Genomic DNA, 16,970 nt, shown 5'->3' with positions numbered 1-16,970 from the left:
GTTTCAGTTATTGCAACTAGGTCGTAGTTTGCCTGTCGCACAATCGCTTCCAGCTCCTCCTGTTTGTTGCCCATGCTGCGTGCATTGGTGTAGATGCACTTCAGATGAGACACCTGCCTCACCCCCAGCTTCAGCATTGTTTCTCCAGGCACTTCTCTGGTGAGCCCTGTTTTACCCCCTTCCCCCATCAGAGCTAGTTTAAAGCTCTCTCCACAAGTCCTACTAGCTCCTGCGCTAGGATTTATTTCCCTCTTTGAGACAGGTGAGTTCCATCCATCAACAAAAGGCCAGGAGTCGAGTAAACTGCCCCATGGTCAAAGAACCCAAAGTTCCTGTCTCGACACCAGCCTCTCAGCCAAGTATTCATTACCTGTGTTTTCCTAGCCCTCTCTGTGTTCTTAACCTCCCCAGAAGGAATAGAACAAAACACACCTTGCACTCCTGCTCCTTGAACTATTCACCCTAAACCCCTGAAATCTCTCTTCACAGTTTGCAGGCTTCTCTGAGAGATTTCATCACTGCCCACCTGAACTATGAGTTATGGGTAGCAAGCAGTGGGGTGAACCAGCTCCGGGAGTTTTCTAGTTATGTCCCTGACCCAGGCCCCAGGTAGGAAGCACGCACCCCTACAGCTCAGGCCTGGTCTGCAAATGAGACCCTCCGTTCCTCTGAGAAGGGAGTCGCCTACCACAACCACGCTTCTTTCTTTCCTGGCAGAGGCAGTCTGAATGCATGGAGTTGACTGCCTCGTCCTTGGTAACGTCTTTGGGGAACCCTCCCGCGCCTCCCCACTGACCTCCCCTTCAATGTCCACTGCTACAAACCTATTGCTTAGGGGGACCTGGGGACGTGAGGGAAGCAGAGGAGGGGGTTCGCAAGCTCTCTGCCTGGAGGAGACCATGGCAAAATCTATGGTCACAGACTGCCAGCAGATAGAGTGGACTCAAAAGGGAGGAGGGACAGAACCCCCGTGCCCCACCACACGAGCTCCCACAGCCACCACTGCAGCACGCTGTGGGCTCCCCATGCCTGGTGGGCACTGTGCAGCACTGCCCTCCCGGGGCCATTTTCTAGGCAGAGGGTGGGGGCGCAGCGAGAGCGGGCAGGTGCGACTTGGTCGTGCTGCTGTCCGGGGCCGCCCCTGGCGAAGCATGGCTTGAATCCTCCTGCAACACATGGTCAGGTGCTGCGGCAGCTCCAAGGCAGCCGTCCTCGACCACCGAGGGCTGGTTCTGACTTTCAGTCATTTAAATTGAGTACTAGCTCTTAGTTTTTAAATCACTTGAAATGTAAGAAGTGCTATCATAATTTGTCCAATATTAGTGTGGGCTGTTAGTTTGTTTCTTAGTTTTTTTCCCCCAAAGAACCCCTGCCCTGCTGTCGTTTATCCTGGGAAATGAAGAAATGACAGAAAAGTCGTCTAGACTTACATAATTGTCAACAGGATCACAATCTGTTCCTGGTTTTCTCTTTCTCTATTGTGACATATTCTGTTCTTTAACTAGGCACATGATGAGATGTAATTTGAATTTACAGCGTGGAAAAGAATCCCAGAGCACATTACGAACTCATCTGCCAACTGCACACAGCGATCATTCCTCTCATTTTTGAAACTCAACCACTTCTGCTGGGAAGCACATTGACTTTTAATGGCATCACAACTGTTTAAGATGGAGAAGAAGACAGACACCATATCCAGTCATAATATCCAAGAGATTTTCAAGCTGATCTGTGTTTCTTTAGTCCCTCTTAGAGCACTTCCAATGGCCTGAGTGCACTGGGCAAATCTTCAGTTATTTTTAAGTCTCTTTGGAAAGAAGAGCCTGCTGCACGTTTTATATTTGACTCATGTAAGGAAAAGACACTTCCAGAAAGGGGATAAGAAGTCATATTTTTTAGTAGAGGAGAAAGTACAAAAGAAGAAACAAGAATATTAATGTGCAGAGCATTATTAGAGAATGGCACAAGCTATGGGATTATTCATGTCTGCAGACATTCTTGAGCACATTTATGTGTGTCCACAAAATCCTATAGCATTTGTCCCCAGTTCAACAATTAGCTGCAGGAAATATTTTTGAAGTCCCAGTGAAACCAATTAAAAGGTGTTCCTGAACTGAGGCTCAAGTCACAATTAAGTTTCATAAGACTTTCTCATACTCAACTGAGTTACTAAAAAAAAATGAGTCACCAGAAATTACATTTAATTCCCATTTTGGCAGCTGTGAATCATTCTGGCATATGAATGGACTCCGTGATCAATGACCACAGCAGACCAAAGTACCTGCTTGTAGGATTTGCAGGAGTTTTCTATGGTCAGAAGAGCCCTTTTGTACACACTTATTGATGCTTCCTTACTTGCTTTGACGGCATGCAGGGAGAACTCGGCTGTATGAAAGATAGGATTTTGCAAACATAGTTGCTGGGCCTGTGTAACAGAAATACAATCGCACAATATCTGATTTGTTCAAGTTATATCAAATTGTAGAAGCAGTAGAAAAAATGAGCTACATATCATTCTTCCCCTGAGTAAGGGAATATTTGAATATGTTAGGATTAGCAATAGAAATTAGCTCCAGGAAGAAGCAATGCATAGAAGTTGCAAGCTGAAAATAAGAAGTCAAAAGAACAAACCACCCCTTTCAAAAAAAAAAAAAAACAGACAAAAAAAAAACACTACAATACTTGGCAAGAATGAGACAATCCCTTACTGCCAGTACAGAGAAGCAAAAAGATGCTGTTTCCCCATCAGCAAAGATGCTTGTGCTGCAGAAGAATGAACATTGCTGAGGAAAGTAGAGCCAACAATTTTCCATTACATTTAGTTATGGCATCACAGGGAAGCACAGAGTAAAGGCTGATCAGAGCTTGCAGTCCTATGACTTAGGACATGACGATTTTTGTGGCATGACACTGTTCACTTAGCAGAAACAAAGTCCCTCTAAATCCTTGGAAAACCCAATCAGCTTATGATCCCTGACAGCTCCTCCAGTTAGGTCTTGGTCTATATTCATGCAAGAAAACATACAAAAGGGCAAACACGAACTAATCCTCACCCTTTCCCAGTTTTAGCCTCCTGCTACCATTCTCAGACATGGTTTTATCACTGTACTGGAGGTATGATGATGGTGGCAGAGAGATGAACAAGGTTGCAGAGTTCAGTCCTTTGGTGCTGCTGTCTCTTCCCTTGTTGTTTAAGGGAGATGGTTGCAGGGCTGGGTCTTAACCCATCAGCTTATATTTCACAATATCTTCATAATGACAAAAAAAAAAAAATTAGGTTGTACAGGGAATTAGAACAAAAAGTGATATTAAGCAACCCACTGCTGACTGTATCTGAGTCCTTTGCCAAGGCTGGCTACTGTAAAAAAAGAGTAGGAGGATATTTTTATTGATTATTTTCAAACCAAATTTGTTATAGGAGTCGATATAGAATCTGCTTGCTAAAAAATACTTTATCATTCACTTTAAAATAAATCAAGCGTGCAATGGTAGTTTTTATCAAGCTGTCACCAATCCATTAATAATATTTCAACAGTTTCAAAAATATGGCCAGTTCTTTTTTGCTAGGCAATTTGTGCAATTTGTGAAATTCTCATTTTTCCAATACTGAGGTGAAGTGCACAAGTTATTCCCAATAGGATGGGAAAGCAAATTATGATTTAAAAAAAAACAAAACTCAATTCATCACTTACTAAAAATTCTGCTTTTTGTTTGAATGTCTAAGTATTTTACCATTCACTTTCCTACAGCTAAGTACACTGCAACAGATATTAGCTTATTTTCACTCATGCTGCAAATGCATTTGTTAGTTAATAACCCTTTTGCTATCCCAATTAAAAGCTGCACTACATATGTGGCCATGAAAATAACATTATTAAATAAAAGATATAACTCTAACACTACAGAATAACCTTTGTGAAAGACTACTGATATGAAATACCTTCAACCGTACTTTTACTATAAGAATCAGGTAATGAATTGACATATATTCAATTATTTTTCAAGACCTAAAGTAGTGAGGAAAATAGTCAGGGCTCTATTCTGATGTGTAGATGAATTCCCATTACACCAAGCTGCAAGAGTGAAAACAAGACATCCAACCTTCACTCTCTTAGCTTAAGGTCCTCACAGCACTTTTCTACTAGGCATATATGAATCAGCTTTGAGTTAAAAAGAATGGCCTAAATAGACCAAATTATCTTGAGATCAAATCCATACTGAATCTCTTCTGAGATTCAAAATATTTTATTTTCACTTTCTCATAGCTCTTCTCATTTTAGATTTGCCCCCAAAGGAATATGTTGCTGTGAACTACCTATTCTCAAAATATGTTCCATGCTCGAGAAAATTAAGAAGTCCCAAGAGAGGTTCTGCTGTGAGATTTCCACATGAATTTTCTATAGCCTGGAGGTTTGATTAAAAGCTGAAAACACAAGGTGTGAACAAAGCTTCCAATTACACACTGCAGATTTGAAAAAAAGGTCACATATCACTGTCATCCATGTACTGTGGATCAGGTTTGGCAATTCCTTAGGACCAGAAAGTTGACCATAGAGTCTGCCAACTATTTCCAACAGTGATAAACCCCAAATAAAGCTTATGCTGCAAATAACTTCACCTGGATATTACCATCAAATGCTTTTTTATTCACTAACAGTCAGATTACTAGAAGGAAAGGAAATTAGCACCCACATTAGTACAATCCAGCAGAGCATATGGTCCCTCATCAAGGGATACCACTGCAACCTCATACGGTCTCATCAGATTTGCACCTTAGTATATCCCTGACCTACACACTATGTCTAAAGTAGCTTATTTCTAGAACTACAGAGAACTGCTAACCTTCCCCAACAAGCCTAGTGTGGCTGCAAATTGAAGTCTTGATCCAATGTTTTGGTCTCCAACGTCAGTGAAGTTTAGATGGGGTCGCATCACAGCAAGATATTCACCTGGACTGTACCAGAGTCCCAGATCCAGCTTTTTTTTTTTTTTTTTCCCTGCTAGATTTATCTCTATATTTTTCTCAAGCTCTATTCAAGGTCTAGATTTACCCTGGAAGGTTTTAATTATCCAGGGGCAGCATAAGCAGATCCTTTCTCCCAATACAGCATGTTCTTATAACTCTTCCTCTGTTCCCAAGTCTCTTTGTACCTTAGCCCTGATACATATCACAGTGGATATACCCTAGAAAATCTGCTTTCCTGCACCTTCACCACATTTCTGTGTAGCTTGGTACCTTAGGGCTTGCCCTTCAGTTCTGAAAGCTTTATCAGTATTTTCCATGGATAAATGACAATTTTCTTTTTTCATCATGTTATTTTTCCCCATTTCTACATCTTTAGCACTGAAATATCACTTCTCTTTCACCTCTGAGGGAAAGAACCGTATTTACCTTGTAAATAATTTTTTTCCTAATTGTCAAGAACTCTGTTTGTGTTCACTCACTTTGAAAACCTGCCTCAACTGTCCAAAATCACAAGCTGGAGAATTACCATAAAGAGTCAGGGCAATCCTGATCTCTCTATTTCTTAGCTCCTTTTGCTGTTACACACCCCCACCACACTCTAAACAATGCATAATGTAGAAATGCCAATCACTGGGACAGGACGATGAAAGACAGCATGACTTACTGTTACATTACCTAAGGATATACTTTTCATAGTGAAATTGAAGGCTCATGGACTAAAGACTAAATGGACTCATCCCATAATAAAAAAAAAAAAAAAAAAAGTTAGAAAGGGCCTCTGCTATAAGTGAAAGATTCTTCAAAAAAATCAGCAGGGCTAAGCAGAATTGCCACAGTTAAGGAACTTGCACATAGATAAGGTAAGGAAGAAGAAAAACTCTGCCACTTCAGAGCATTTCCATGCACATGAAAAAACAGACACCTACATGTCACGTGGACAAAGACTGGTATTAATATCCTGTGAATTACACGTCATCTGCATGTACTACATCTCAATTCATTAATGTGCTTGGTGTGGTTAAGCCGTCTTTTGTGGGAGGAGGGGAAGATGTACTAGCATTGGTAATGCAACGTTCAAAAGGCAGAGTAGCATTTTCTTTTTCCCATTTTCTGTGGTAGAATCAAAAGCATTAATAATTAAGAGAAATGAGACACTCCTTCAAGGCACTGAATGGCATGGTGCAGGACGGATATGCTGAGCTTTGTTACTCAGCAAAACAGAATATGTACAAACCCTTGCATGCTTTTTGTTAGTGTTGTACTCATTCACTTTCTATCGCAGACAGAAGTATAGTCATTTGCTTTCTATTTTTTTCAAATATCAGTTGAATTGAGGGTGACAACCTAGACTGTCAAGTGAGTGGTGCTGAAATAAGAGGAGAGTTCTAGTACTTCAGCGTACCACAATTCTTAACTTTACTTTTGAGAAGCATCTCACAGAGCAAGCACAACACTTAACGTTAACATGTACACGCTGCAGACTGCAATACATTGTCAGACCAGAGCTAGCTTTATACTTGCTGTCTGGGTGCTAGAAACAATGCTGTCATGATGAGATATGAGCTCTGGAGAGTTATTTTACCATATTTCTCTAAACAGAGCCCAAGATTTGCAGGATAAGATCAATAGGCTGCAAGGCTGTTCAAATGCCAAGCAAGCAGGTCCTTTTCATAAATAGGGAATTTATTAACATGCTTAAGACATGCAGCTGACAAATATATTATTATTTCCTTTACAGTAGCATCTAGAGAGGCCTCCAGCTGAGATAAGGACTCCCAGCTGCACTAAACACTATGCAGGCACACAGCAAAAGACAGAAACCATTCAGAGGGGCTTACAATGCACTGTGCAAATGTTCAGCCAATTCTGCTTGTCGGCAATGCTGCACTCTAAGACCTGTATTTCACACCTGTGTTTTTGAGCAATGACTTATGGATTTCATGTAAAAACCCTGGCTTACAAATCTGATGCTATATTATACCTGCCAGGTTCCCAATAACTGATTTTGATGGTATATTATTTAAACACAAGGGAAGTCTAAAATCTTTGTATTTCTTTAATGCAGTATTAAATACTGTTAACAGTAATTCAAGTGCTATTTAGCCTATTCTGCTTTACACAGTTGTATGTCAGTCTTCTATAATAAACCATGTGGTGACTCATAAACATCTAAAATATTTCCCTTGGTGTTTAGTATTTTATTACATAGATGCCAATTATGTTCAAGTGGCAGACTGCACAAACCTGAAAAGTCATCTATTACATGAATTGTTCCATTGATTCCTACACTACAGAGGGTTATGCTTTCATATATCATACTGAATAGGATTTGTTTTCACAGATACTGGGGGTAAACCACTAGTGAAAGTGCTTTCACCGGTTATAGGCACCAGCAGTATCCTCAACCTTACTCAAAGATTTCCCAAGCGTAAACTAATAGACCTTCCCTCCTACCCCAACCCCCATTGCCTATTTGTTTTAAAGCAAACTTGGCTATGAGGGGGAAAAAAAAAAAAAAGAAAAAAAAAACTAATTTTACAGATATGCAGTAATACCATTGTGCTCAGCACAACGTAACAGGAGAGAGTTAAAGAAAGGAGCTTGAAAATAACCTAGAATGAACAGCAGGTTGTCCTCTTAAAAATACCTAGTTCATGGAGCACTCAGTATAGGAAGGCATAGAGCTCATGCAGATGTATACAATGCAGGTCCTAGAGATACACAACACATCGAAATGAAAGTAATATTCTGGAGATTAAACTACTCTCCTTTTAAAAAGAAACCATTTAGAACTGTTTCATTACAAAGAGATACAACATTTCTAAAGCACAGACAAGCGTCATGGTCAAGGTAACATGAAAAACATGAACCACTCTTAAACCATGAAAATAACCACATACAAGACATCTGTTCTTACGACGCAAATTTATCACTCAGAAATGTCATCTGGCTGCTTTTAACAAAACAGCTGCTGCTGACTGCTTCCTTGGAACAAACGTGAGGCCACAAGCAGCAAAGATGGCCCACTATGCAAGAGTGCTGGGGACATAGCACACAATCACACCTTTCTCAGTATTAAAACCATTGAAGCAACTGGTAATCTTCAAGAGAAGACAACAGCATAGGCAGAGGACTCCCATTTCTCATGGATCACCTATGCCTTTCAAATTGAGAGGTTTCTCGTACTGGTCTAGCTCCAAACAGGATGACCACAGTAATCCCTCTTCTTCCTTTGTGTTGAATCTGTCACTTTCATCTCAGCATCTTTCTGTTCCGTTATCTCAGCAGTAGTAAAAGAGGTCTGTGGGCCACTCTTCATAGATCTTCAGATTAGTGCAAATGACTCCTACCTAAAATGTAAAAAAACTTTGGCTCCACCAAAGTAAACTAGGGATTTTATGTCAAAGGGATTAGGAGGTTAGACTAACTGTAAACTCCTGCTGTCCCTCCACAGCAAACTTCTAAGGAAAAACAGGAGCATAAATACCATAGAGCTCACTGGAAGGGTGGGATCCGGCTTAGGAAGACCTTGGGAATAGGCATAGGAAGCCTTCTTCCTCCATTTTAGTGGAGGCAGGATTCTGAGTTCAGACTGTAGGGATCAGTCTTCTGGGATCAAACTGCAGTAAATAAGATTCAGAGAAAGGTGCAGGATGGTGGATGGCAACCCTATTTCTACACAGGAGACTGCAATCCTGCAAGCCTGATGTGTAGGAAACAACAATAAATATATGTATATGTATATTCATCACTGTCTCATTTTTTGTCTGATTAGACTGGCAGATTTCACTAGAATGACATATTTTTCTTTAAAATGTCATTTTAAAGGGAAGAAAATATTTATTCTGTTGGTTTCTTTGAAAGCACTGAGACCCCAGTGGTGAAGTATACTACTAAATACCAAATATTATCAAGTTTTCTTCAGTCTCCTCCACATCTCTGCTGACTTTCTCTGTATTGCTTTTGTTAAAATGTCCTCAGAACTGTCACTTATCTATACCCTATAGTCACCTACCAGATGCTTATTTTTTGTCTTAGTCTTCCTCCTCAAAAAAAAAAAAAATCCTAATTAATCTCATGTTCACCTGGTTTCCTTTTCTAATTCTCAGACTATACTTTCTACCTTGTCTCTCCAAAATCAGTATCTACTTAGCTTTTCCTCGCAGAGGTAATCTCCAGCCCTAACAGATGCTTCCCTGCTGTTTCTTCACATTTTATTGCTTCATCTCCTGTAGCTATCCTGCCACAAATTATTTTCTGCCTGCCTTTTCCATCACTGCTTCATTCTGCCTCAGCCCATTGTACCAATAATTCTGTTGGTACCTTTTTTCATCTAGAAATGCCTTTGAGCTTAGTTGGTGTTTGCAAGCCCACCATTCACAGCAGGGAAAAATTTTGTCCCACAGTAGAAAGGACTCTGTTGCTCAGCACTGCCTTGTAACAGCTCACCTAGCACATGCAAAAGGTGTAAGGATTGTATGTTTACTATGCCATTTTAATTCGCTGAAAGTAATAAATGGAGGGCAAGAGCTTATGATACTCTTTCAAGAGACATCATGAAAGCCCTGGATGATATATCAAACACATTGATCACAGCTGTACCAGGAGAGCTGATAAACACACCTTTAGAGGCTCCATAAGGCCAAGATGTCACCGCGTTTTCCTGTTTCAAGTTATGTGGCAATTCTTGGTTTTACTGATAGTTCCTGTAAACTAAAATATGGCAGACTAAATAGTTAGATGAAACCATAAAAGTCCAGGTTGTGAAATGATGGGTATACTTTATTCAGATTATTTCTCATACCTGCTAAAGCCCAAGCCCTGTTCTGTGTCCGTTAGACACACAGAGATGGTTCTTGCTGGAAGACCTATGATTGGAGCATGCAGAAGTGAGCAGTCCTAGAGCATACTGACAGCACATACCTGCAAAAGGCACTGCACCCACAGACATGGGTCAGAAAAACAAAGTAGTCGAAGATGTGTCTTCTCATCACATCTCTACCACACAGAGATGAATGAAACATAAAATTGCAAGGGTCAAAAGGAGATAAATCATTTTTAAGGGAGATAAATTTCCCTAAGGAATCAGCTTCCATATACGCTTCTCCTAAGAATTTCTACTGCAATTAAGTCAATTACTTAAAATCAATCTTTTGCAATAAGTCACTGAGATCTACTAGATACTTAAATATCTTTGGCTGCAGTGGAGATTAGGTATGTAAATAACTTAAAGAAACTGTACTTAACTGTATAGTCCTCTGAAAATCACTGGATCTAATGTGAAGAAATGCTGAGCATCCACAGACCCAACAGAAGCCAGCAAAAGCAGTGTTTCACTTAAAAAAAAAAAAAAAAAAAGTTCTATATTGGTTGGACAAGCTGCCAACAACTGGTGGATGCTTCTGGCTTTAACCCGTTCTCTAAATTTCCCATCTGTAGCGCGGGAACTTTGCCATGACTTTATCCCATAGGCTAATGTGAAGATAGAATATACTACTATTCAGACACTTCATTGATAAACATCACAGAGAAACCCATAGGATCATTACTAGTTTTTCTTCAGAGTTCTGGTGGTTTTACCCAGCCAGGCAGCTGAGCTCCACCACAACCGCTCTCATACCCCCACTCCTCAAAGGGAAAGGGGGAGAAAATACGATGAAAAGGGCAAAAGGGTTGAGATAAGGACAGGAAGATCCCTCAACAGTTATCCTCACAGGCAAAACAGACAATGCAGGGAGATTAATATAAATTGTTACCTATTACTAACAAGCTAGAGAAGTGAGAAACAAAGAAAACAAACCCCATGCACCCCATGCTTTCCCCCCATGCACCCTCTTCCACCACCTTCCCCCAAGCAGTGCAGGGGAACGGGGAAATGGGGGGGTTGAGGTCTGTCCCTGACGCTCCTTCACGGTCACTCTCTGCCCCTGCTCCACGTGGGGTCCCTCCCACAGGATGCCGTCCTTCCCGAACTGAGCCTGCGGGGGCTGCCCACAGGCAGCAGCTCTCCAAGAACTGCTCCCACATGGCTCCGTACCACAGGGTCCATCCCCCAGGAGCAAACTGCTCCAGCACGGGTCCCCCATGGGCGGCAGCTCCCCGCAGACCCCCTGCTCCTGCGTGGGCTCCTCTCCACGGGCTGCAGCTCCGGCCCGGGGCCTGCTCCTGCGGGGGCTCTCCATGGGCCGCAGCCTCCTCCAGGCCACATCCACCTGCTCCACCGGGGGCTCCTCCACGGGCTGCAGCGTGGAGATCTGCTCCGTGTGGGACCCATGGGCTGCAGGGGGACAGCCTGCTCCACCAGGGGCCTCTCCACAGGCTGCAGCGGAACTTGTGCTGCATGCTTGGAGCACCTCCTGCCCTCCTGCTGCACTGACATTGGGGTCTGCAGGGCTGCTTCTCAGTCCTCACTCTCCCAGCTGCTGTTGTCCAGCAGGCTTTTTTTCGTCTTTCTTAAATCTGCTCTCACAGAGGCACAAACAACATCGCTTATTGGCTCGGCTCTGGCCAGCAGTGGGTCCCTTTGGAGGTGGCTGGAACTGGCCCTTATCTAACACGGAGCAGCTTCTGGACTCTTACCATGGAAACCACCCCTATAGCCCCCTGCTACCAAAACCTTGCCATGTAAACCCACCACAATACTATATGTATTCACTAATAAATAATCAAGCACTGTTCACCTTGTATACCAGAAAAGAAAGAGGTCCTATGGGAGGCCGATTGAAGACTGAATCATAACGTATATGCACAAGAGGGACATATTACGCTAGCCAGAGTAGTTTCTCCTTACAGAAAGTTGCAAAATTGGGATAAAAATACATGGAAATAAATTTCACTTATGGGAAAAACAAATCTTCTCAACTGTAGCTCTTGACTTGCTCTAATTTGGACCTTCTTGCTTCAGCATTGTATATCAAGATGCCCAAAGGGAAGCTGGTGATGGCTTAGTTTGTTCTGAAGATATAATGAAACATTTAGAAAGAGTAGTAACATTACTTTCTTGCCCTGTAATTAAGAGGTTGTGCTAACTATTCCCATTGGGTAAGGAATTCTTTTAAAGGTAGCATATAGTACTGCTGTAAGATATAAAAGAGACTTTCTATAAGTTATCATGCCTGTAAAAACCTGAAAAAGTGTTTATTCTGCATGCCAGGAAAAAAAAACAAAGAAAAAAAAAAAAAATCTGTCATTTAGCCAAATGTTGCAAACAACAAGATTCACTGCTTATTAAAAAATAAGGAAAAATCTTTCAATCTTCTGTAATTACAGCAGATTCTGACAGTGTGAAGATGCTAATTTCTGGTTTAGATATACAACACTATGACAATAAAAAAGGAGAAATGATAATAAAAAAGAACAACATATAACTTCATAGAACATAGTCTTATGATGGGTGACCTGGTCATGCATATGATTTATAATCATAGGAAGTACTGGGCTAGATTTTTTGAAATATTCAACCACAAAACTTATCTATAGTAAATTCAGATGCTTGCTGCATCTTGAACTGCAGCTGAATGATAGATATAGAGAACTGAGATTTTTTTTTTCCCACATATGGCTTACAAACCAGCACAAAACAACACATGGCTGCAGAAAGACATCAACCCAACTTTTTCATGACTGAAAGTGGAAGCAGAGTGACTGAAAGTGGAAGCAGAGTGTACTGCACGTTAAAAGTCAATAAACTTTCTCTCAGTGCTTGTGAGTCAAATATGCATTAAAAAAAAAAAAAAGGTAAAAGATGAGCATCTGCAGTCTGGATGTACCTTTGAATAAGAGGAATTCAAGGTGCATAGAAATAGCATGTTGTGAACCAGCCACCTTGAGAAATGCAGACACCCATGCCTGGGTGCAATCAGTATGCTGGTTTACATGAAGTAACCAGGTATGGTGTGTCACAGTAATTATATGGCAATCCCCCACACACTCTACAGAATATATTCATTTTGCTGAAAACACTACCAAAGTTATTTTTCATTAACACAAAGAGACAGCTTCCTTGGTGATGATCTCAATTACTTGAGAGGAAGAATGCAAAAAGGCAGGACTCCTCAACTACTTCATTCAAGAATACCCACATGGGATATGAGTGAGGAGGAAGGCTGGGAGTTGGTTGGATGGAAGTATTTTACTCACTGTAAGGGAAATGCACACAAATAAAAATTAAACTCTTTAACTCATCTATTGAATCAACATTTGCCTCTCTCCATTTATCAGTCCACTACATGTAAAATATTTCCTTAGCTCAGATATATGACACTTTGAGTGCAGTTTCTCTGAGGTGCTAGATCCTTGCCTAAAAGGCAAAAATACCAAGTATTAGAAGATGCATTCACTGACACAAATTTAGCTTGAAACTTTTAATGTTTGGTGTGGTCATGGGAATAAGCAAGTGCAGTTATCAGGAATGCATGTCCTCAAACACAAAAAGAAGCTAGTCAGGAATAAACTAACTTAGCTGAACTGCATATAGTCCTAAAACCAAGCAAATACAATTCACTGTAAGTATGAATTTTACTTGCATTATTCTTTTTGCCTAACAGGAGCACTTTGCAATAGTTCTGTTTAATCTTTCCAGATATTCTGCTAGATGAATGGAGACCATGAAATCGTAAATACATTTTTTCACACTCAGTAGGAGCTTACATTTGTCTTTAAGAAACAACAATCCAAATCTGGATGGTACATAAATATAGTTCTCAAGGCTGAAGCCTTTGGGAAAAGAAGTTCAGTTGGGACCTGCTACTGTTGCAGGTTAATAAGGAACTAATCATTTCCTACTCTCCCCCCTGCCCCACAACAAACCTATAATTTGTATCTACCTCCACAATAAATCAACAGATGAAGGATAAACGAACAGCAGACTGGAACTAGATGCCAAATGTAACAAGGCACCAGATGTGTCAGAGGAAGGACAGAGAAGTTGTGGATGCCCCATCCCTGGAAATGTTCAAGGCCAGATTGGATGGGGCTTTGAGAAACCTGGTCTAGTGGGAGGTGTCCCTGCCCATGGCAGTGGGGTTGGGATTAGATGGTCTTTAAGGTCCCTTCCAAGCCAAACCACTAAAGGATTCTATGATTCTATGCATAGAATATATGTAAAGAAGTATTAGCTTATACAATTGTCTGAATTACAGAAAGCACTTATATCTGCCTCCGAAGCCTAATAGACATGCATAATCTATAAATGATTTCCTCTCTCTCAGTGCTAACTACTCACTGTCCTTCCCTCTAACCTGACATGCTTCTTTTGGATTTCCACTTTTTCAAAAACAAAGTAAAATTTCTTTTCCAAAACAAACTAAATTCTTCACTGTTAGAGCTATGGTCATGGACTGCACAGAAAACAAGTCTCCACAATGTCTAAGAACCAAACATGGACAAAATCCTCCACTCTCCACTAGTCAGAGTTTGAATGGGGCACTTCCTGCCCCTCCTTTCAAACTTAGCTTATCTGTTTCGGCAAAAATAAAATAGCTTTAACACTGCCTCCTGCACTGCATAGTCCTCTACACCTAACTGCATTACCATGACAAAAAGAGTCCTTATGATTCCTCCTACGCAGGAGTACAGGAAGAAAAACTTGTAAGTTGGTAGTCACATCAACTGCTAGAAAGTGATTCACATACTTCATGAAACAGCAGGGAAAATTAAATTTACTCCCAACCACCCCAAAGCTCTTCCACTGAATCAGTGTGTGGCAGAAATGATAGTAGGAGATGTAAATCCTTTCTCTATTTTAAAAAGACAAGGATTGGGTAATGAGCTAGAGTGCATAGAGCAGAATTATCATTTACTGTCACTGAAATATATTTCCCCTGTGGTTTTGCCAAAAAAAAAAAAAAAGGTATGAAACTGGGATAGAAAATAAAACAGGTGATGCTATAGGCAAGAAAGTGGGTTAGTACGCATCACCAGCAATATGTGACCAGCTTACAAAATAGTGACTGACAGTACCAGAAGACAAGCCATTTAAAATTCTCTCTGAAGCTGCCCTATTCTTAGAGCACAGCCACACCTGAATGTACTGCAACATTTACATAAGCCACTTTGCTGACAGCAAGCTGAAGTTTTAACGTGTGAAGGATAAAGGTTCCCCACCTCTTTTTGAATTCTGCTGGGCCCTGGAGAGAGAAACAAACAACAACAATAAAAAAAAACCTACAACAACAACAACAAAACAGCAAATGAAATCATTGTTTGTTTTTTGTGTTTTTTGTTTTGTTTTGTTTTTTCTACAGAACTCCTCGACTGTAACTGCTATTTCCATTTATATTATAGGTGCGCCCATGACAAGCAGACATTCGCAGGCAAATGTACGGGATCTTGCCTTGCCACAGTCTATAACTGATTGAATTGTGTGACTTTCATTCTGGTATCTTTTTCTGTCCATGGGTCAAAGCATTGCAATCTCCAAATAAATTAGGCATAAGCACCACACAACAGGAGATAACGTCTCTAAAAAGTGGTCATTTATGAAGATAAATCTAACTTCACTGAGACCTACCACATGCTGAAACGAGTGATATTTATCTAGCTCTGCAGAGAAGACAAGCTTGAAGTTCCATTTCTGTGTTGGAGAGAAGGAAAAAAGACTTAAATGGCTGTAGACGAAGTAGCCTACAGCCTTTATCTTAGCTCATAATGCTATAAATCATCATGACATAAGGACCCCATACACAGAAGAGCATGTGAGAGTAATTTGGTTCAAATCTCTGTAATCAGTATCTGAACCATACAAAGACAGTCATATTCTTTGATCCCAGCAAGATATTACCCTGGGCATTATTCAAAAAGTTTCCAGAACTTTGCAAACAAACCTGGGCGCTGTTTCAAGCAAGCTAGACCTTAAATACAGTTTTGCTTCAAAACCACATGAAGTTTATTGTTTCATGCAATTTTGATGGAAAAACACAGCTGTACTGACAGTTCTTGTCATGATTCAATGTCCTTTTTGGAGCACCTCATTGACAAGCTGGCAACTAGCCACAAGCACTGCAAGAAAATAAATGAAACGTGTCTTCCTGTTTCCATCCAGTTCTGAAAAAGGCATTTGTACTGCAGCAAGTGATAAGTCAACCCATGACTGCTACAAGATTCTTTATCTTACACTTCTTTTAATCAGGAACCAATGTTATCAGTGTAAGGTTTATACAAAAAAAAATATATATATATATATATAATTTATTTCAGCACAATCTTGCACAAAATTTTAAGCTCCAGCAGAAAAATGAAATTAAGGTACTATTTAAAATACATGTATATTTAAAAAAATGCCTAAGAAACATAGAAATTAACCTGATAATAATATAGTTTTAAGCTAAGCCCCTTCTCGTTCTGAAAGCAGAAGAGTGATGTGAGCCTCACTCTTCACCCAAGTTAGTAAGTCCTTGCAAGGAGAACTCTCCATTCATACACCATATCCCTGGGCTATAAGCCTCTAGGTGCACAACCTGCTGCACTACATCATGCCCTGCCCAGCATATGATTGCTGCGCTGTACTTCTGTAGGCCTTACTGAGTTTTTACTCAAGCAAGTATCCCTTTATTTCAACAATAATTTTGGTAAGAGTAAAAGCTTGTTTGTTCACACATTTTGTAGAAGTTATAATAAGGGTTATCCTCTAGCATTCCATAACAATTTTTTCAATAGTAATAATAAGTCAACCCAATAAATAATTATGAAACATTCCCATAATACTCATTTTACTATTTTAAAATTGCAGAAGTGTAGCCTCCCTGATCAATAATGGATAAAAGGAGAAGCAAACCAATTAACGTCTCTTCTAAAGAATAACTTCCTTCTCTCTCCACTCTCAGAGTAAAACAGAAATACTGGTTCTGTGCCACACTGCTATTGTCAGAGGAACAGCTACCAGCAGACTTTTTTTTAATGGTGTTAACAAGAGTTCAGTAAACGACTAAATCTGAAATTAGTAATTGTAGGTTTGTTTTGGTTTTCTTTCATACCTCAACATCAAAACCAACAGAAAACAAAACCT

General features: G+C 40.4%; 1 protein-coding gene across 1 annotated transcript in view; it reads right to left on the bottom strand.

Annotated features, from left to right (window-relative positions):
• The window catches only part of LOC308191832 (uncharacterized protein), a 563,294-nt gene that overhangs the window by 29,054 nt on the left and 517,270 nt on the right, over positions 1-16,970 (bottom strand). The window contains exons 23-24 of the mRNA XM_080584694.1: positions 15,477-15,539; positions 15,071-15,093 (exon numbers count right to left, since the gene is read on the bottom strand). Coding sequence (XP_080440820.1) covers positions 15,071-15,093; positions 15,477-15,539 — 86 coding nt within the window. The remainder of the gene's footprint in view (positions 1-15,070; positions 15,094-15,476; positions 15,540-16,970) is intronic.

This window comes from Anser brachyrhynchus (genome assembly GCF_964034855.1).
Source record: "Anser brachyrhynchus genome assembly, chromosome: 3".
Classification (NCBI taxonomy): Eukaryota; Metazoa; Chordata; class Aves; order Anseriformes; family Anatidae; genus Anser; species Anser brachyrhynchus.
Note: the sequence above shows the minus strand (reverse complement) of the source record. Positions and strands in the feature narration are given on the sequence as shown.